Below are 23,358 nucleotides of genomic sequence, written 5' to 3'. Positions count from 1 at the left end.
CCTTGTTAGTGCAGAATGTCTTGCTGACACCTCTTTAGAGATGGGTGGATGGATGGATGGAGGGATGGGTGGGTGGATGGAGGGATGGATGGGTGGGTGGATGGAGGGATGGATGGGTGGGTGGATGGAGGGATGGATGGGTGAATGGATGGAGGGATGGATGGAGGGATGGGTGGGTGGATGGATGGGTGAATGGATGGAGGGATGGAGGGATGGATGGAGGGATGGGTGGGTGAATGGAGGGATGGATGGGTGAATGGTTGGAGAGATGGGTGGGTGAATGGATGAAGGGATGGGTGGGTGGATGGATGGAGGGATGGGTGGGTGGATGGATGGGTGAATGGATGGAGGGATGGGTGGGTGAATGGATGGAGGGATGGGTGGGGGATGGAGGGATGGATGGAGGGATGGGTGGGTGAATGGAGGGATGGATGGGTGAATGGTTGGAGAGATGGGTGGGTGAATGGATGGAGGGATGGGTGGGTGGATGGATGGGTGAATGGATGGAGGGATGGGTGGGGGTGAATGGAGGGATGGATGGGTGAATGGATGGAGGGATGGATGGGTGAATGGATGGAGGGATGGGTGGGGGATGGAGGGATGGATGGAGGGATGGGTGGGTGAATGGAGGGATGGATGGGTGAATGGTTGGAGAGATGGGTGGGTGAATGGATGAAGGGATGGGTAGGTGGATGGGTGAATGGATGGAGGGATGGGTGGGTGGATGGATGGGTGAATGGATGGAGGGATGGGTGGGGGATGGAGGGATGGATGGAGGGATGGATGGGTGAATGGAGGGATGGATGGGTGAATGGATGGAGGGATGGATGGGTGAATGGATGGAGGGATGGGTGGATGGATGGAGGGATGGGTGGATGGATGGAGGGATGGAAGGAGGGATGGATGGGTGAATGGATGGAGGGATGGATGGGTGAATGGATGGAGGGATGGGTGGATGGATGGAGGGATGGAAGGAGGGATGGGTGGGTGAATGGAGGGATGGATGGGTGAATGGATGGAGGGATGGATGGGTGAATGGATGGAGGGATGGATGGGTGAATGGATGGAGGGATGGGTGGATGGATGGAGGGATGGAAGGAGGGATGGGTGGGTGAATGGAGGGATGGATGGGTGAATGGTTGGAGAGATGGGTGGGTGAATGGATGAAGGGATGGATGGGTAAATGGATGGATGAACCAATATGCACAGAGAAAGAAAGATTTAAAAAAAGCAATGATTTTCACCAACAATCTTCTCGAATCCTATCAGCATGTAACTTGTTAGCATATAAGCACTGTCACACAACTCATTGGCTCTTGTGCTGCTTCTCTCTTCCCCAGTCTGAGCTCTTCTGTACAGGGACTGCAGTTACATGAGTGGATCCCCCCCCACAGCCTCTCAAAAAAAAACCCTCCAGATGTCCCCCGCAGATTCACCGAATAGGCCTTGTGCACCCTGGGAGTTTTAAATGAAACTTCTAGAGGCATCTTGTGCCCCGGTGTTAGCCTACCACATGCACAGGCGTTTAGAGACAGAACCCACTGGCAGCAAAGTGGGGGAATCAGGACTGGACTCAGGAACAAGGGGAGCAGGTACCAGGCAGCAGGGTGCAAGACAGAAGCAAGATAAAGGTACGAGGCAGGAGTAGGATCAGACTCAGGATTTTAACAGCATCTAATTGGCAGGCAAAGCAAAACACTGTTGCAGAAGGCACTGGTAGAGGAGGAACTAAATACCCTCCCAGCAGCCAGCACCAGGTGGAGACAGATTACTGGAATCTGCTGGCTGCTGAGAGACACCTTCTGGTGGACACTGGAACTACAAACCTCCGCCCAGGGAACCACAGTGTCACCAGCAGGTGATCCAGGTCCTGACCAAAGATTTTTTTTAAGGGTGCCCCAAAGGAGGGTGGAGGACCCCAAACCTGGAGTTGGGCTTTAAAGCTGAAGTTTAGGTCTGTCACTTTTAACACAGTTTCATTGGTCTAGCTTGGATACTTGCAATGTATTGTATATACCAGTGATGGGGAACCTCGGCACCCCAGATGTTTTGGAACTACATTTCCCATGATGCTCCACTACACTGCAGAGTGCATGAGCATCATGGGAAATGTAGTTCCAAAACATCTGGAGTGCCAAGGTTCACCATCACTGGTATATACCATACCTGTGGGATCCCTGAGAAAGCTGGGAATCACTGTATAGACACCTCTACTACCGTGATCTCCACTAGATTCCCGTGCCAAGAAGCTTCCCTGATGCATTGTGAACGCAGGAAGTTGCTCGTTCAGCATCGTCGCCCTTCAGGGAACACTTTGTATATTCTCTATGAATACAAAGCGTTCTCAGTTCGGGCAAAGTGGAGAGAAAAGGTGAGCGAAGTCACAATCTCCACCTTGTCCAATCAGAAAACGTTTTTGCATTACTTTTAACTACTTGCCTACCGGGCACTTCCACCTCCTTCCTGCCCAGGACAATTTCCAGCACTGTCACCCTTTGAACAACAATTGCGCGGTCATACAACACTCTACCCATTTGACATTTCTGACGGCGAGCGGGGGGGGGGTTAAAAATAATGGAAAATGTTATCCGAATGGCGCCAAATGAGCGACCTTTTGTGTCCAGTAAGCGGCAAAGCAGCCAATGGGCGCAGGACCCAGAAGCTAGTGGAGATCACCAGCAGTGCCTACTACAGTGGTTTCCAGCTTCTACGGAGATCCCTCAGGCATGGTACTTACAATGGACTAAGCTAGACCAACGTAACTATGTAAAAATTGCCATACCTAGACCACTGTTCGATCATCTAACAAAAAAACCTCCTCCTCGTTCCCAAATCTCGGTACAAATCAAAGGGGGAACGGAGATTCGCTGTCCAAGGACCACGGCTATGGACAGGCATGTACTGGCCATCGGGACTACCGGGAGTTTCCCGGTGGGCCGATGGCTCAGTGGGCCACTCTGATGTAAGGGGGCTGGTGATGGGACACTCTGATGTAAGGGGGCTGGTGATGGGACACTCTGATGTAAGGGGGCTGGTGATGGGACACTCTGATGTAAGGGGGCTGGTGATGGGACACTCTGATGTAAGGGGGGTGGTGATGGGACTCTCTGATGTAAGGGGGCTGGTGATGGGACACTCTGATGTAAGGGGGCTGGTGATGGGACACTCTGATGTAAGGGGGCTGGTGATGGGACACTCTGATGTAAGGGGGCTGGTGATGGGACACTCTGATGTAAGGGGGGTGGTGATGGGACTCTCTGATGTAAGGTGGTGGTGATGGGACACTCTGATGTAAGGTGGTGGTGATGGGACACTCTGATGTAAGGGGGTGCTGATGGGACACTCTGATGTAAGGGGGTGCTGATGGGACACTCTGATGTAAGGGGGCTGGTGATGGGACACTCTGATGTAAGGGGGCTGGTGATGGGACACTCTGATGTTAGGAGGTGCTGATGGGACACTCTGATGTAAGGGGGGTGCTGATGGGACACTCTGATGTAAGGGGGTGCTGATGGGACACTCTGATGTAATGAGGCTGGTAATGGGACACTCTGATGTTAGGTGGTGCTGATGGGACACTCTGATGTAAGGGGACTGGTGATGGGACACTCTGATGTAAGGTGGTGGTGATGGGGCACTCTGATGTAAGGGGGCTGGTGATGGGACACTCTGATGTAAGGGGACTGGTGATGGGACACTCTGATGTAAGGTGGTGGTGATGGGGCACTCTGATGTAAGAGGGCTGGTGATGGGACACTCTGATGTAAGGGGGTGCTGATGGGACACTCTGATGTAATGAGGCTGGTAATGGGACACTCTGATGTTAGGTGGTGCTGATGGGACACTCTGATGTAAGGGGACTGGTGATGGGACACTCTGATGTAAGGGGGCTGGTGATGGGACACTCTGATGTAATGGGGCTGGTGATGGGACACTCTGATGTAAGGGGGCTGGTGATGGGACACTCTGATGTAAGGGGGTGCTGATGGGACACTCTGATGTAAGGGGGTGCTGATGGGACACTCTGATGTAAGGGGGTGCTGATGGGACACTCTGATGTAAGGTGGTGGTGATGGGGCACTCTGATGTAAGGTGGTGGTGATGGGACACTCTGATGTAAGTGGGTGCTGATGGGACACTCAAAATGTAAGTGGGCCAGTCTGGATGAAGTGCAGGGCCAAATTTCTGTCCCAGTCCAGCCCTGGCTATGGAATGCTCTACCAACCAACATCCGCCTGGAAGAAAACCACCAGGCCTTTAGGAAAAAACTCAAGACCTTCCTCTTCTAGAAGTTGGACAACTAAGCTCTTCACAGCGCCTTGAGGCGATTCAGTTCGCGTTGTGCGCTATACAAATATTTCACTCACTCACTTGACTCCAACACATTTAGCCAATATGGTAAATTTCAACAAAATATCCAGATTTTTTTTCCCCCAAAATTTACAAAATTTAGGAACCAATATGCATCAGTGATGGCTTTCTAATGATGTAGGTTACACCGGGCATGCTTGGCGATGATGTCAATCTCTATTGTCTACCTCCCATATGTAGTATTTGGTGTCCTTTACCAGTTTTCTCGGTGAATAGCGATGTGTCTGCTTCTTCAGGTGTGTCAGCGACGAAGGATGTCTCTCAGTGCCAGATCTGGATGGCTACCTTGTGGTTCTACAGCCAGATGCCCCACAAGTCCAACTGACGGGGTCCTCTCGGTCTGCGCACCCCATGTTCGACTTCCAGGGGCCACTCGGGGTCCCAATATTCCCAGATCTGAGGATTACCTGCACTGTATCTCATTCATTAACTCCAAATAAGCTTGAAAGAGCACCAAGAGCAGGTAAGTGTTCTGTCACAAAAATGTTTTTACAATTTTTTTTTTTTTTATTCCTCAATTCATATAAATGGGGCTCATATGAACATTTCACAATAGTATCAGCCAGATGTCGGCGAGCTTTCTGCCTGATCCAGAATTTTCTGTAGACTCCAGAACTGTTGCACTAAAGATAAACCTGGTTGATTCAGAGAATTTTCAGAGAGTATTGTCCTGGTTATGCAATAGAGTTCGTCTGCTTACCTGTCTCCATGTGTTCATTTCTAGAGACCAGCCGACCCTCACCTGACTGCTTTTATATCCATCCTCTGGCATGGCTCCACCCTAGCTCCTATCAGGGAGCTCTATATTAACCTGTGCACTGCAAGCCAATCCTGCTGATCAACCTTTGTGTGTTAGCTTCCTGTTACCTGCCGTGTGCTCGTCTACTGTTTTCCGTTACCGACTTTGGCGTGTCCTTGACTATCCCTGTTTGCCTGTGATCCTGACCTTTTAGCGTGTCCCCGACTATTCTTGTCTGCTTGTGGCCCCGACCTTGGCTTTGTCCCTCACCATCCCTATCCTCCTGTTGCCTACTGTGGGTGTGAGCTGGGGGACCCTGGGGGTAGCGACCTGGAGCCAGTTGCAGCCAAGTCCATCCTCACCACTAGAGGCTCTGGTGAACACCTGCTGGCTCTTAGACTCCGCGCCCCAGGGAATCTTACGCTCTAACCCCGGTGGGAGCCATCTTGGTGTTCTGGCGGCCCTGCCTTCCTATCACCTTGACCCCCGTCCGCAGCAGTCAGCCGTAGGGTCCACAACCTTGCGGTGCACTCCTAAGCCCTACGGTGTGCATCTGTCACCTGGGCTCTAGGTGACCTGACAAGTATTTTTGTGATTTTTAGGGTGCACAATTATAACAAAATCTTTGTAGAAAAGTAGAAATTTATTAGAACATTGTTAAAAACAAACATCCAAAGGGTGAGTATTGATATTACAGTACTATTACAAGTGCAAACTGGTTTCATCTCTACACGTTTCGCCTTGGTTATTGCCTTCTTCAGGAGGATTTATTGATATCAGGCATAGTGAGCACTATAAAAAAAAAAAAAATATTAGAAGAAAAATAATAAACAATCACAGAACAACATAACTAAATAACAAAACTTTACAAATTACAAAAATTTGAAACATTCATGAGTTGGCAAAAATGCATAGCGCCAAAACCACAATTGGGCATATAAATTACCTGTATGTTCAAAAACTATTTGTATGTATATTGAGGCTCCAGAGTCATAGGGATATGAAAAATAGGATCATCAGGTATAGCCATGGAGGGGGATGTATCTTAAAAAATACAACCACTGGTAATGGTCCAAACTGAAAGGCAGAGTGATGGAGACAATTAGACCTGGGGCAAAAAATAAACCCCGAACCAATTTTCATTCCAATCCCAGGAAAGTGGTCTATAACTTTTACCCTATAGCAGGGATCCTTTGATAAGTTTCCAGGCTTTAAGTTGATTAATCGCCTCCAATTCCAAAAAGGAATGGGTAGAAATACAGAAGATGATGAGCGAGATAAGATGAACTCACTTCTGAAAGTCAGATCATGACCCCTGATTGATTCAGAGGAAGGACATGCCACCCCCCTTGTCTTTTACGTCTTCAACCTCAGGTTAAACAGGGAACTGTTTCTTTTCTGTTATTATAATTATTATTATTATTACAGGTTCTTATATAGCGCCATAAATTTACGCAGCGCTTTACACATATACTGTACATTACTGCACCTTTACTGCCCTCAAGGAGCTTACAATCTATTGTCTAAGGGCAGCACAGTGGTGTAGTGGTTAGCACTTTCACCTAGCAGCAATAGGGTCGCTGGTTCAAATCCTGACCACGACACTATCTGCCTGGAGTTTGCATGTTCTCCCTGTGCCTGCGTGGGTTTCCTCCGGGTACTCCGGTTTCCTCTCACACTCCAAAGACATGCTGGTAGGTTAATTAGACCTTGTCTAAAAAAAAAAAAAAATTGGCCTTAATATGTGTATGTCAATGTTGTATGTGTTTGTAAGCGTGTCAGGACTTCACGGGGTAAAGGACCATGTAAAGCCGCAGATGGTGGCAAGAAAGCACCCTGAGGCAATTCAGTTCGCATAGGTAGCGCTATGCAAGTCACTCACTCACATACTAGGATCAATTTAGACTGGAGGCAATTAACCTACCAGCATGTCTTTGGTGTGTGGGAGGAAACCAGAGTACCCGAAGGAAACCCCCCCCCCCGCAGGCACAGGGAAAAACATGCAAAATCCAGGCAGGTAGTGTCTTGGTTGAGATTCGGACCAAGGACCCTAGTGCGGCTAGGAGGAAGAGCTAACCACTTTACAGTCTGTTGCAGCTCGCAACCTTTTTACCCCAAAGAACCCCCTAAACAAAAAGTTTAGGTCACAGGGAACCCTTATTAAAACCAGTACTTGGACCAGGATTGGTGATAGAAATTCCCCAATATTGGTGACCTGTAGAAAGAATGCCACCCTTGCAGACAGCTAAAAAAAGATAATTGGGGCAATGTTGTTGACTTTGCCAAGTTGAGTTGGCCCTGCAACAATGAAGGCACTATCAGAGGGGAGGGGGTCAATCAGTCAAAGCGTAAGGAACCCCTAGCTACCTATGGAGGGACCCTAGTGTTCCAAGGAACCCTGGTTGAGAATGGATGGTCTATAGCCTACATCACACAATACTCTAATGCCGCGTAAAAACAATCAGATTGTACTTAGTCCGCCGAAGCGCATTTCAGCGGACAATTCGATCGTGTGTGGGCTTCAGCGGACTTTTCCAGCGTGAAGTCCGGCAGACTAAGAAAGTATTTTTGCACTCCAATCTTCCCGTCGGACTTGGGTTTCAGCGGACAATACGTTTGTCAGCATGCTAGTACGGCGGACTAAGGGCCGGTTCACACTGCGGGCGATGCGAGGCGACACCGACTTGCCTCGCCGCGACCTGCCGCGACCTCAGCGGCGATTTGCAAATGACTTCTGTATAGAAGTCAATGCAAGTCGCCCCGAGGTCGCCCAGAAGTAGTACAGGAACCTTTTTTCTGAGTCGGAGCGACTCGAGTCGCTCCTCTCAGAACGGTTCCATTGTACAGAACGGGGGCGACTTGTCAGATTGCGGCGAGGCAAGTCGTGTCGCCTCGCATCGCCCGCAGTGTGAACCGGCCCTAAGAATGACGCATGCTCAGAAGCAAGTACGAAAAAGGAAGCTATTGGCTACTGGCTATTGAACTTCCTTTTTCTAGTCCCGTCGTACGCGCTGTACGTCATCGCGCTAGCAAAACGCCGGACTTTCTGTGTGTCTCCGTGTGTGGCCAAGTCCGTTCGGTAAAAAGTCCGCCAGACTATCCGCCGGATTGTATGTCGGACTAAGTACACCGGACAATTCGATCGTGTGTACGCGCCATTGGAAGTCTTTCAAAATTAAATTACCCACAAGGCAGAATATGGACCCAATGAAACAAGGACACCACCAAAAACGAATTTCCAGTACAGTTTCTTATATCTTTTATAAAATGTTCTTCTTGTACGGAACACAACTCACCCCACCAAAACTAATCTCAGAGACGTTCCTTTTTGATTGAGATATGAAGGATGTGGCTATGACTTCATTGTTATGTAATGATATTTGTATATCCCTCTGTCTTGTTAACCTGCAAGAATATTTTAATAAACATTAAAAAAGACCCTCTATTCGATCTTTTTAGTCAGATCAATTTTAACTTTCCCAAGTTGCTCAACTGTAGCAAAATTTTGTGGATTTCTTTTGCTTGAATAACTGTTAACCTAAAAATATCGACATAAATATCTGGACAAATCAACTTTTCATCCCATTAGAAATGATGCTGTTTTAATAAATGACCGAATCTGACTATTCTTCCCTTAGATGTACAGTCTCCAGATGGAATAGAGTGCTCCATTGAACGGTGTGAGATTGGTGTCGTGGGAGAGGACCTGAACCAGGAGTACGAGAGCCTGTCTCTGGATGTCTCTTCCGCCTGGCAACGCGGCCTTGAGACGGAGAACAACTCCCGCAGCCTTCGTATCACAGGTGATGAGTTTTCCTGAAGTATATCTCATAGACGTTCCTGCTTCTCCTAGTTTTTCTTTACTACTATCTCCAAGGCGGAACCATGAAGATTCTGTGTACATTGGAGCTCGCAGCTTCCTTCATGAGGACCTACATGTGGCTATGGGACTATGCTGTCTACTTTTTGGTGGCTATGGGTCCCTTGGAGGGTGGGAGATGACCTCACTTTGTTTCCATATTCTTCTTCTTCTCTATTCCGGAGATAGTCCTTCCAGATCTGGACATCCAACTTGTACTAAAATCTTCGTGCATCTCTGATTAAGAACTTCCACAGCATTCACATCGGAAGGTTTTGTTGCTATTTGATCATATTCTATGCTCGGAAAACTGTCACATATCTCTCAAAAAGTCTTTCTCAGCCTTTTTGCCCCATAGGAAGCCTAAAAATAATTTAGACTTTTCAGGTAACCAAGCTAAAACCATTGTTGACCTGTTGGAAAAATGTTCCTCTTAGCCCCCCGTACACACGGTCGGAGAATCCGTCGGAATGTGTCCTATCGGACCGTGTTTGTCGGATAATCCGACTGTGTGTGGTCTCCATCGGACTGTTTCCGACGGACCAAATTTTCCAACTTGTTGGTAAAATTTTCCGACAAAATGCTCCGATCGGACATACTCCGATCATGTGTAGAGAATTCCGATTGGACAAAGTGCCACACATGACTCAGATCAAATTCCTACATCAAAGCTATTGGCCACTAGCCTGAACGTAGTCCCGTCGTAACGAAATAACGTCATCACGTTCTGAACGATCGGATTTTCCGACAACTTCGTCCGACCGTGTGTATGCAACAGTTTCGGGCAAAATCCGTCGGGCAAAATCCGATGGATTTGGTTGTCGGAATGTCCGACCCGTGTGTACAAGGGCATAGACGTTCCTGCTTCTCCTAGTTTTTCTTTGCTACTATCTCCAAGGCAGAACCATGAAGATTCTGTGTACATTGGAGCTCGCAGCTTCCTTCATGAGGACCTACATGTGGCTATGGGACTATGCTGTCTACTTTGGTGGCTATGGGTCCCTGTGAGGGTGGGAGATGACCTCACTTTGTTTCCATATTCTTCTTCTTCTCTATTCCGGGGACCCAAATTTAGTCCATCCAGATCTGGACATCCAACTTGTACTAAAATCTTCATGCACCTCAGATTAACCCCTTGCTTACTGGGCACTTAAACCCCCCTCCTGCCCAGACCAATTTTCAGCTTTCAGCGCTGATGCACTTTGAATGACAATTACGCCGTCATACAACACGGTACCCAAATGAAATTTTTATCATTTTTTCCCCACAAATAGAGCTTTCTTTTGGTGGTATTTAATTACATCTGGGAGTTTTATTTTTTGCTAAACAAACAAAAAAAGATGCAAAAAAAAAAAATTCATGTTTAATAGTTTGTTATAAAATTTTGCAAACAGGTCATTTTTCTCCTTCATTGAAGTGCGCTGATGAGACGCCACTGATAGGCTGCACTGGTGGGCACTGATAGGCTGCACTGGTGGGCACTGATAGGCTGCACTGGTGGGCACTGATAGGCATAGTTAAGGCGGAACTAATAGGCACAAATAAGGCGGCACCGATGGGCACAGATAAGGCGGCACTGATGGGCAAAGATGGGCACAGATAAGATGGCACGGATGGGTGGCACGGATGGGTGGCACTAAGGGGCACTGGTAGGTACCACTGATAGATGGGACTGATGGGCACTGATAGGTGACACTGATAGGTGGCTCTGATAAGTGGCACTGCTGGGCACTGATGGGCAGCACTGATGGGCACTGGTAGATGACACTGATGGGCACGGATATGTGGCACTGGGGTGCAGCACCTTTGCTGAGGCAGATTGTGGGCACTGCTGGGTGGCACTGCTGGGTGGCACTGCTGGGTGGCACTGTGGGCACTGCTGGGTGGCACTGTGGGCACTGCTGGGAGGCACTATGGGCACTGCTGGTTGGCACTGACGGGGGGCACTTATTTTTTATTGAGGTGGCACTGGCAGGGGGCAGGTGGGCACTGGCAGGGCTGGCCGTGATCGGGACTGATGTCCCGATCACGACCGCCGGTGATCGGCTCTTTTTTTTTCAATAAACGTAGTCCCGGCAAAGGAGGTCCGCACTGTAGCCGTCATTCAGCTATAGCGCGGGTGTCAAGTGGTTAAGAACTTCCACAGCATTCACATCTGAAAGTTTTTTGTTGCTATTTGACCATATTCTATACTCAGAAAAGTGTCACATATCTCTCAAAAAGTCTTTCTCAACCTTTTTACCCCATAGCAAGCCTAGAAATAATTTAGACTTTTCAGGTAACCAAGCTAAAACCATTGTTGACCTGTTTGAAAAATGTTCCTCTTACAATGGTGGTCAAAGAACATTGGTGTCATGCAACTGGCTCTGCCAAGTGGCGTTGGCCTGGAATTATGGAGGCACCATCAACCTGTTTGCACCTATGAGTTTTTTAGTGCGTTTTTCAGCCACTGCATTAAAAAAAAAAAACAACAACCTCTGGATGAACCCTGGAGGCAGGGCCATCTTTAAGAAAAGTTTTGCCCAGGGTCCAATCAATATTAAAGATGGCCCTGCCTCCAGGGTTCATCCAGAGGTTGTTGTTTTTTTTTTTTAATGCAGTGGCTGAAAAACGCACTAAAAAACTCACCCCCATGCAGTTTTGCTCTCCACCTACACGGAGACATAAAATAAATAGCAGCTAGACTAAAAATCAGTTTACTGAATCAGATCAGTTATTGCGATTGGTTGCCAGAGGTCACAGTGCATCATTACCGTTCACTGACTGGTTGCTAGAGGTTACAGTGTATCATTACCGCTCACTGACTGGTTGCTAGAGGTTACAGCACACATTAGGGCTCACTGATTAGTTACTAGAGGTTACATGATTTCTGCTTGTTTCTTGGTTGTTAGAGATTACTGTGGATATGACCTCATGATATACATATCAATGCCGCCGGCCGCCCCTATTTATAGTTTCATAGTTTCATAGCTAGTAAGGTTGAATAAAGACACCAGTCCATCCAGTTCAACCTGAGTGAGTGTCTACCCATATCCCTGTACATTGCACACACACATTGGTCCCTACCCTCAAGGAGCCCACATTCCAAGGTCCCCATTCATATACTAGGGCCAATATCGGACAGAGGCCAATTAACCTACCTGCACGTCTTTGGAGTGTGGGAGAAAACCAGGGAGAATATGCAAACTCCAGGCAGGTAGTGTTGTGGTTGGGATTTGAACCAGCGACCCTTGTTATTGCTAGGTGAGAGTGCTAATCACTACACCACTGTGCCGCCCAGTATTTACATATGAATGCCGGTAATGTACATGTAAACACAGGGTCTGCAGGTGAGTCATCGTTACACAACAATAGGGCAGAGCTGGGCAGCATTAGTAGCATTTAAACCAGGATAGTTGGCAAGTATGAGGGAGCTGCTTTGGGCCCCCCCAACAATGACAGGGCCCAAGGCAGCTGCCCCTTTTGCCCTGCCTTAAAAACGGCCCTGCCTGGAGGTATACAGAACCCTAGTTGAGAATGGCTGCCTTTAAAACGATGTTGCTGGAGAAGAGAGAAGCCATCAACATTTCTCCTTTGGGGCCTTGTAATTTGTAGGTGAGCCTGCATGTCCCCACATTTAAAGTGTACGGAATCTACAGCCAAATGTTTTTTTTTTTTTTACGTTTTGGATGATATAGGGAAGGAATTGAACCTGGGTTAGGTTTTAGTAGTGAGAGGCACTGGATCCAATAATATATTGAATTCTCTTTGGTGCCGATGACCTATACCAGGCAGTATACCATACTCTAGCTCAGTGATGGCGAACCTTGGCACTCCAGATGTTTTGGAACTACATTTCCCAAGATGCACTACACTGCAGAGTCCATGAGCATCATGGGAAATGTAGTTCCAAAACATCTGGGGTGCCAAGGTTAGCCATTACTGCTCTAGTTTGTTAGGGAGCTCCAAATACGTAAAAGAGCCATGAGAGGGCACTTTCTCCAAAATTCACAAAGAAGAATGGAACATTAAAAAAAAGAAAATCCCTATTTCCTCAAATAATAACAGCCAACACATTTTGGAGCCTCCACATGCCCCCTCCATCAGGGTTAAAAAAACAAAAGTACAAAACATTTTACACCACAGTAAAAAATGCAGAACATCTAACATTAATAAAAATGGTGTAAATATAAAATGAATAAAAATTGTCATTGAGGGAAATGTTTTTAATTCATTTTATATAAATTTTATCCATTTATTAACCAGTTCCCGATGTACGTCGGCAGAATGGCATGGGCAGGCATATTGGCGTACAGGTACGTCCATTTTTATATGCCGCCTTGCCATCACGTGTGCGCCGCCAGTGGCGCGCTCGCGTTCCGGTCGAGACTCCCTGTGAGTCCAGTCGCGGGTCCTGCGGACTCGATCGCCGCCGGCATACCCGCGATCGTCTCACGGGGCGGCTGAACGGGGAGATGCCATTGTAAACAGCATCTCCCCATTCTGCCTAGCAACAAGTGACGCTGATCTCTGCTCCATGTGATTGGAGCAGAGATCAGTGTTCACTAAATGAAAGCCCAGCCCCCCACAGTTAGTAACACACCCCTAGGAACACTTAACCCCTACACTGCCACCCACTGGTTAACCCCTTCACTGCCAGTGTCATTTACACAGGAATCAGTGCATTTGTATAGCAGTGATTGCTGTATAAATGACAATGGTCCCAAAAATGTGTCAAAAATGTCCGATGTGTCCGCCATAATGTAGCAGCCACAATAAAAATCGCTGATCGCCGCCATTACTAGTAAAAAAAAAAATTATTAATAAAAATGCCATAAAACTATCCCCTATTTTTTAAACGCTATAACTTTTGCGCAAACCAATCAATAATCGCTTATTGTGATTTTTTTTTACCAAAAATATGTAGAAGAATACGTATCGGCCTAAACTGAGGGAAAAAAAACTTTTTTTATATATTTTTGGGGGATATTTATTATAACAAAAAGTAAAAAATAATGCGTTATTTTCAAAATTGTCGCTCTATTTTTGTTTATAGCGCAAAAAATAAAAACCGCAGAGGTGATCAAATACCACCAAAAGAAAGCTCTATTTGTGGGACGTCAATTTTGTTTGGGAGCCACATCGCACGACCGCGCAATTGTCAGTTAAAGCGACGCAGCGCCGAATCGCAAAAAGTGGTCTGATCTTAAGCCAGCAAAATGGTCCGGGGGCTGAAAGTGGTTAATATATGATATAAAGCGTTTTCAACATTTTGATTATGATGTAAAATGTTTTCTACCCTTTTTTTAGTTCTGATCAAGAGGGTATGTGGGGACCCCACCGCCCCCCCCCCCCCCCCCCCACCGAAACTTATTGGCTCTTATATTATATGAGAGAATATAGTCATGGCCAAAAATATTGGCACCCCTGCATTTCTGTCAGACGATGCACCGCTTCACCCAGAAAATTGTTGCAATTACAAATGTTTTGGCATTCTCATTTCTTTCCCTTGTATTTGTGTCGGCGTGACGCAAAAAAATTGGAGAAACAAAAAAAGCCAAACCCGACACATTCCACGCAAAACTCCAAAAACTGGACACAACTATTCTCAAAATTGTAAGAAATAATTGCATTCCAGGTTTGTGATGCTCCTGTAATTTGTAATTAAACTCCCTTGTAGCAATTAATTAACCGGTGCTGACAATACAGAAATCACACACTGGCAACCAGTTAAAATGGTGAAAAATTGACTCAACCTTTCTGTTGTGTGTCTCTGTGTGCAACACGGAGAAGAGAAAGAGCAGCAAAGGATTGTCTGAGGATTGTGGAAAAGCATGGACAATCTCAAGGTTGCAAGTCCATCTCCAGAGATCTTAATGTTCCTGTGTCCACTGGGCGCAACGTTGTAGAAGTTTTACAGCCCATGGCACTGTAGCCAATCTTCGTGGACGTGGATGAAAAAATTATACATTTTTGCAATGAAGGATTGTTGGAATGGTAGATAAAGAACCTCAATCAACTTCCAGTCAAATTCAAACTGCCTTTCAGGCACCGGGTACCACTGTGTCAGCTCTCACTATACTCGCCCTCTGAATGAAAATGGACACTATGGTAGGAGACCCAGGAGCAGGGCAGGACTTAGCATTGGGCTTGACTGGGCTCAAGCCCATGGGCCCCGCCAAATAGGGCCCCCCCCCCCCGGCCGAGATACATAGCCGAGTGTACTCGGCTCGGCTCCGCTCACAGTCCCGCCCTATGATGGACTTAACACAGGCACTGGGCGTGACCGTGAGCCAAGTAGACATGTGCAAAAGGAAAAAATTTGTTTAGTTTCGTTTCGTTTTAATTCGTTAATTCATTAATTTCGTTTAGTTATATTCGTTAACTTCCTTAAATTCGTTTTCGGATTTCGTTTAGTTTTCTACCGAATTCGAAAAATCGGCCACATTCGAAAATATTTCTACCGGATTCGAAATGATTTCAACATGATTCGACATTATTTCAACCACATTCGAAAATATTTTGTGACCCGACTTTAGGGCCATGTATCTCGGGGTCACTTGGTGCTAGAAACTCCAAATTTGGACATGTTATAGTGTTAGTACTATTGTGTTTGCATACCAAATTTGGGGTTTCTAGCTATAAGTGACCCCGAGATATGTGGCCCCAAAATCGGGTCGCAAAATGTAATTTTCTGCTCTAATAACTAATAACATTTTGCGACCCGATTTTGGGGCCACATATCTTGGGGTCACTTATAGCTAGAAACTTACAAATTTGGTATGCAAACACATTAATACTAGCACTACAACATATCCAAACTTGAAGTATCTAGCACCAAGTGACCCCGAGATATGTGGCCCCAAAATCGGGTCGCAAAATGTAATTTTCTGCTCTAATAACTAATAACATTTTGCGACCCGATTTTGGGGCCACATATCTCGGGGTCACTTATAGCTAGAAACTTACAAATTTGGTATGCAAACACAATAATACTAGCACTACAACATATCCAAATTTGAAGTGTCTAGCACCAAGTGACCCCGAGATACATGGCCCTAAAGTCGGGTCACAAAATATTTTCGAATGTGGTTGAAATAATGTCGAACGCAGTTGAAATAATTTCGAATACAGTTGAAATAATTTTGAATGCGGTTGAAATAATTTCGAATCATGTCGAATTCATTCGAATTTATTCGTTATATTTCTTTCGTATTCGTTGTAATTTGTTATTTTTTTATTCGGACATTCGGATGCATCCGAATGTCCGAAAGATGCAAAATTCGGCCGAATTTCGATTTGTTACGAAACGAATTGCACAAGCCTAGAGCCAAGCTGAGTACATTCGGCTACTCTCTGCTCCGCTCGGAACTGCAATAGGACCCGAGAGCCGAAGAGAGAGGACCCGAGAGCCACCAAGATAAACAGGAATCTGTATTTTGGCGGCGCCATTTTTAAACTTCAAGACTGCAATGACAAGGCTGCAAATTACACTGACAAGGCTGCAATGACACTGGACAATGCTGCAGATGGATGGGCAAGGCTGCAGATGGACACTGATAAGGGTGCATTGATGGGCATTTAAGTTTTTCTCCTTAAACTTCCCTTCTAAAAGTTTTTTTGCCTTAAAATCCCCTCCTAAACTTCGAGCGCGTGTTATACGCCGGTGCGTACGCTGATAAATCTGATAATGTATAGAAGGTAGGGCCCGAAAGTGACTCAAGCCCAGGCACCCCCCCCCCCCCCCCCCCCCACCCTAAGTCCTGCCCTGCCCAGGAGGACCTCACTGCTGGCACAGAAAACATAAAAGAGCCAGATTGGAGTTTGCCAAAACCTACCTGAGGAAGTCAAAATCCTTTTGGAAGAATGTGATCTGGACAGACAAAACAAAATGACGGCTTTTTGGCAAAGCACATCATTCTACTGTTTTCAGAAAAATAAATGAGACCTTAAAAGAAAAGAATACAGACCCTACAGTCACACATGGTGGAGGTTCACTGATGTTTTGGGGTTGCTTTGCTGCGTCGGGCACTGGATGTCTTGACTGTGTGCATGGCATTGTTAAATCTGAAGCCTCTGAGGCGCAATGTAGGGCCCCAGGGTCAGAAAGTTGGGTTTCCTCAGAGGTCATGGGTCTTAGCCCACGTACACACGGTCGGAGATTTTGGCAACCAAATCCGTCGGATTTTGCCCGTCGGATTTAGTCCGACGGATTGTGTCCGAAACTGTTGCATACACACGGTCGGGCCAAGTTGGCGAAAAATCTGATCTTTCAGAACGTGATGACGTAATTTCGTTACGATGGGACTACATTCAGGCTAGTGGCCAATAGCTTTGATGTAGGAATTTGATCTGAGCATGCGTGGCACTTGGTCCGATGAAAATGCTCTACACATGATCGGATTAGGTCCGTCCAGCCCAGTTGGTCGGGAAATCTTTCCAACATGTTGGAAATTTGGGTCGGACGGAGATCCGGACCAAATCAGTCCGATGGATACCACACACAGTTGGATTATCTGACGACGCGGTCCGATAAGACGCATTCCGACAGATTATCCGACCGTGTGTACAAGGGCTTACAACGGGTCCATATGGCAGGACCATAGGTCAAAAAGCACCCAGGAATGGTTTAAGACAAAGCGCCGGAGAGTACTGAACTGTCCAGCGATGAGTCCAGATCTAAATTCCATAGAACACCTGTGGGGAGATCAGTCTCGGGAACATCAGTTGGGAAAAGGAACCCCTTCCAATCTGAGAGACCCGGAGCAGCTGGAGAAAGAAGAGCGGTCCAGTAGAGAAGTGTTGTAAGAAGCCATTGTTTTCAGTTATTTTTTTCCCAAGGAGTGTAATATGTTTCGTCCAGTCCATTTTTGGAGTTTTGCATGGAATGTGTCAGATTTGGCTTTTTCGTTTTATCGCTTTTCTTGTGTCATACCAATACAAACAAAATAAATAAACCCGAGAATGCCTAAAGATTTGTAATTGCAACAATTTTCTGGGTGAAGTGGAGCATTGTCTAAAAAAAAAAAAATGCAGGGGTGCCAAGATTTTTGGCCATGACTGACACAAATCTTTTTGTACTCTCAAAAATTGGAGTTGAACCAGTTTCTATAGATTTAGATGTATAAATTTAGTTCTGGATTCTGCTTTTGTAACTGCCCCTCTTATAGGTGTTTCCTTGTACCAATCTCTGTACAGGTGTGCAAAATGTGGCTGTCTATGAGGATATCCTGCGTAGCGTGAGCTACCGCACAGCGGTCCGGGCGGAGCTGTATACGCGTAAATTTCATGTGTCCTGCAGCGAGATGAACGGGAGGTACATAAGCAACCAGCTATATACTGAGGTAAGGACATAAATTCTATCTTATCTTGTATCAGGATTTTAGTTTTCTCCAGGAACCGACAGATGCTACATGCTTTGGTTTGTCTTCTTCTGGATCAGGGGTCTTCAAACTTTCTAAACAAAGGGCCAGTTTACTGTCCTTAAGACTTTAGAGGGGCCGCACTGTGACCATTCGGAGTATAAAAAGTCTCGACCCCATCATTGGTGTCATTGGGAGAAATTGTGCCCTATCATTGGTATCGTTGGGCCCCATTGGGAAGAATAGTGCCCCATCATTGGGTCTCATTGGGCCCCACTGTTGATCTTATTGGGAGAAGTAGTGCCCTATCATTGGGTTTCATTGGGCCCCATTGTTGGTCTCATTGGGAGGAATTGTGCCCCATCATTGGTGTAAGTGGAGGTAATTGTACCCCATCATTGGTGTCATTAGACCCAATTATTTGTGTCTTTGGGAGAAATTGTGCCCTATCATTGGTATCATTGGGCCCCATTGGGAAGAATAGTGCCCCATCATTGGGTCTCATTGGGCCCCACTGTTGATCTTAGTGGGAGAAGTAGTGCCCTATCATTGGGTTTCATTGGGCCCCATTGTTGGTCTCATTGGGAGGAATTGTGCCCCATCATTGGGTCTCATTGGGCCCCACTGTTGATCTTATTGGGAAAAGTAGGGCCCCATTGTTGGTCTCATTGGGAGGAATAATACCCCATCATTGGGTGTCATTTGGCCCCATTGTTGGTGTCAGAGGGAAAAATTGGTGTAAGTGGAAGTAATTGTACCCCATCATTGGTGTCATTAGACCCAGATGCTACATGCTTTGATTTGTCTTCTTCTAGATTAGGGGTCTTCAAACTTTCTAAACAAAGGGCCAGTTTACTGTCCTTAAGACTTTAGGGGGGCTGCATTGTGACCATTCAGAGTATACAAAGTCTCAACCCCATCATTGGTGTCATTGGGAGAAATTGTGCCCTATCATTGGTATCATTGGGAGGAATCGTGCCCCATCATTGGTGTAAGTGGAAGTAATTGTACCCCATCATTGGTGTCATTAGACCCAATTATTTGTGTCTTTGGGAGAAAATTGTGCCCTGTCGATAGTGTCATTGGGCCCCATTGTTGGTCTCATTGGAAGCAATAGTACCCCATCATTGGTGTCACTAGACCCAATTATTTGTGTCTTTGGGAGAAAATTGTGCCCTGTCAATAGTGTCATTGGGCCCCATTGTTGGTCTCATTGGGAGGAATCGTGCCCATCATTGGTGTAAGTGGAAGTAATTGTACCCCATCATTGGTGTCATTAGACCCAATTATTTGTGTCTTTGGGAGAAAATTGTGCCCTGTCAATAGTGTCATTGGGCCCCATTGTTGGTCTCATTGGGAGGAATCGTGTCCATCATTGGTGTAAGTGAAAGTAATTGTACCCCATCATTGGTGTCATTAACCCAATTATTTGTGTCTTTGGGAGAAAATTGTGCCCTGTCGATAGTGTCATTGGGCCCCATTGTTGGTCTCATTGGGAAGAATAGTACCCCATCATTGGGTGTCATTGGGCCCCATTGTTGGTCTCTTTGGGGGGAATAGTACCCCATCATTGGGTGTCATTGGGCCCCATTGTTGGTGTCAGAGGGAAACATTTTTGCCCCATCATCGGTATTAGTGGGAGGTTCCCCTTCATTGGTGTCCTTGGGGGGGAATTATGGCCCAAAGGGCCGGGTAAAAACGAGCAAAGGGTTACGTCTGGGCCCTGGGTCGTAGTTTGGAGACCACTGTTCTGGATCAATACAACTGATGAAAAAAAAGCTTGCAATGAAGGGACTTATTGAAGGGTCACTAACATAAATAAAGTAAGGTGGTCAACCAAAAGAAGTTCAGAAATAGAAACAATTTTAGGAAATTATCAAAACAAAAGCTTTATTGTTAGCCGCCATTTTTACGAGAGGCTGAAAGTCACAGTTGACATCTTACTGAAGTCAGTACAGAAACCCCCCCACCCCCCACCCCCCACTGAGCCACCAATTTAAAACAATAAATCATGTGCGGCACAGAATGGTGATGTTACTAATGAACAATGTCAAATGATGAATTTTCTTACCTTTTCATGTGGTTTTGGGTTTACTGTTCCTTTAACACTGATCGCCGTGACATCGATCGCCTATTGACCTGACCTCTATGCATTGCCTGCAGCATGGACTGAAGGACAAAAGAAATGAGGGAACTTCAATAGGATGTCCAGCAGAATGCCCGTCCCTGATCAGCTACTGCCAAACGGGTCAGGCTGCATTGTGCCACCTTATAATCACTTCTATCTCCTTGCAACCTTTACTAAGGCCATGGATTTGTTCTTGTTGGGCTAGAAGTCGTATTTTGCCCCTTGGCATGATATCCAAAGACAATGGAAATAAACAAATAAATTAAGGGAAAAAGCAATTGATTTGGTGGCTATCAACAGAGTGCTTATAGCAAAATGTGTATGTATTATGTATGTAAGAAAAAGACACTGTCCAAAGACCTCACTATGTCGGACAAGGACACTGTCCAAACACCCAGCGGCGTCACTAGGGTTGGTGTCACCCGGTGCAAAAAAAATGTGTTACCCCCCCACCAACTATAGTCCCCCCTCAGTACAGACCCCCCCTTCCGCAGTATAGATCCCCCTCCCTCAGTACAGACCACCCTCCATCAATATAGACCCCCCTCCCTCAGTATAAACCTCCCCCTCAGTACAGACACCCCTTCAGTGCAGACCCCTCCATCAGTACAAACACCCCCACCTCGTTGCAGAGTCCCCATCAGTATAGACACCCCCACCTCAGTGCAGACCCCCCAGCATTACATACACCCCCACCTCAGTGCAGACCCCCCCCCAGTTCAGACCCCCATCAGTACAGACACCCCCCCTCAGTGCAGATACCCCCAACTGTACAGACACCCCCTCAGTTACAGACCCCCCTCTGGTGCAGACCCCCCTCTGGTGCAGACCCCCCTCAGTACAGACACCCCTCAGTACAGACACCCCCCAGTGCAGACCCCCCCAGCAGTACAGACACCCCCCAGTGCAGACCCCCTCAGTACAGAAACCCACCGGTGCAGACCCCCCCAGTAGTACAGACACCCCCCTCATTGCAGACACCCCTCAGTGCAGACACCCCCAGTAGTACAGACAAACCCAGTAGTATAGACATCCCCAGTAGTACAGACACCCCACTCAGTGCAGACCCCCCTCAGTGCAGACCCTCCCCCCAGTGCAGACCCTCCCCGAGTGCAGACCCTCCCCCCAGCAGTACAGACACCCCCCAGCAGTGCAGGCCCCCCTCCGTGCAGACCCCCCCCCCCGTGCAGACATCCCCAGCAGTACAGACACCCCCCTTACATACCTCAGAACAGCAGATACACACAGCGGTGTCCCTCCAGCTCGGGCTCCTCCTCCTCTGTGGATGTAAACAGAGAGGAGGGGGAGGTGGCTTCGTTCTGCTCCGCTGAGGGACACAGCCGTGGCAGGAGACACAGGGCAGTGGCAGTGTTAGCTGTGCCGCTACTCTATCCACGAGTGTCACCCCTCTGGAGGGCGTCACCCGGGTGCGGCCCACACCCCCCGCACCCGCCTAGCAATGACACTGCAAACACCTCACTATGGTGAAGAAGGGAAGGACACTGTCCAAACACCTCACTGTGTCAGAGAAGGACACTGTCCAAACACCTCACTAGGTCAGAGAAGGACACTGTCTAAACACCTCACTAGGTCAGAGAAGGACACTGTCTAAACACCTCACTAGGTCAGAGAAGGACACTGTCCAAACACCTCACTAGGTCAGAGAAGGACACTGTCTAAACACCTCACTAGGTCAGAGAAGGACACTTTCTAAACATCTCACTATGTCGGGGAAGGACACTGTCCAAAGACCTCGCTATGTCGGAGAAGGACACTGTCCAAACATCTCACTATGTCGGAGAAGGACACTGTCCAAACATCTCACTATGTCGTAGGACACTGTCCACACACCTCACTATGTCGGAGAAGGACACTGTCCAAACATCTCACTATGTCGTAGGACACAGTCCACACACCTCACTATGTCGGAGAAGGACTCTGTCCAAACACCTCACTATGTCGGAGAAGGACTCTGTCCAAACACCTCACTATGTCGGAGAAGGACACTGTCCAAACACCTCACTATGTCGGAGAAGGACTCTGTCCAAACACCTCACTATGTCGGAGAAGGACTCTGTCCAAACACCTCACTATGTCGGAGAAGGACTCTGTCCAAACACCTCACTATGTCGGAGAAGGACTCTGTCCAAACACCTCACTATGTCGGAGAAGGACACTGTCCAAACACCTCGCTAGGTCAGAGAAGGACACTGTCCAAACACCTCACTATGTCGGAGAAGGACTCTGTCCAAACACCTCACTATGTCGGAGAAGGACACTGTCCAAACACCTCACTATGTCGGAGAAGGACACTGTCCAAACACCTCACTATGTCGGAGAAGGACACTGTCCAAACACCTCGCTAGGTCAGAGAAGGACACTGTCCAATGTTCTAGATTGTGTCACAACAGTATTCACTTTGTTATACACTTATCATGCACTTTATTAAATCCAGACACTCCCTTTCCAGTATCTAAATATGGAAAACCTCCTTAAAACCAGATCAATATGCAGTGAAGTGTGCTGTCTGTATCCAGTTAATACACCTTGTATGCCAGTGGGAACACAATGGAGCGCAGACAGGCAATAATGTATTTTCTCACGCTAACAATTAAGTCATTACATTTACTGCGTTATTTATTCATGGCTGTGTAAAGTGGTTTATTATTTTCTGTAAGTCGGGAACAATACCCTATCCCATTTTCTGTACATAATGATCACCGAATTATACAAATAAGATCCTTTCTTCCTCACAATTGCGGTTATTGGATTGGAAATATGAAGCGTGAAATTACAGAGGATTATAGTGTTGTTGCTGTTGTTAAGTCGAATCACTTTTGTCCTTAAAATTTGGCTTCCGATAACCAGTGACCTTCTGTATCAAAGGTTTTGAAGACCCTTATTGACCCGTATCGAACCC

The 23,358-nt window shown here is 46.9% G+C and overlaps 1 protein-coding gene across 1 annotated transcript in view; it reads left to right on the top strand.

The window, feature by feature from the left end:
* Window positions 1–23,358, top strand: part of CLSTN3 (calsyntenin 3) — a 195,376-nt gene that overhangs the window by 150,870 nt on the left and 21,148 nt on the right. The window contains exons 14-16 of the mRNA XM_077467139.1: window positions 4,608–4,834; window positions 8,749–8,913; window positions 18,147–18,292. Of these exons, the coding sequence (XP_077323265.1) occupies window positions 4,608–4,834; window positions 8,749–8,913; window positions 18,147–18,292 (538 nt within the window). The remainder of the gene's footprint in view (window positions 1–4,607; window positions 4,835–8,748; window positions 8,914–18,146; window positions 18,293–23,358) is intronic.

This window comes from Lithobates pipiens, unplaced genomic scaffold (genome assembly GCF_037356315.1).
Source record: "Lithobates pipiens isolate NorthernLeopardFrog02 unplaced genomic scaffold, aLitPip1_a1.2 Scaffold_47, whole genome shotgun sequence".
Taxonomy (NCBI): Eukaryota; Metazoa; Chordata; class Amphibia; order Anura; family Ranidae; genus Lithobates; species Lithobates pipiens.
This window is presented reverse-complemented; position numbering and strand designations above follow the sequence as displayed.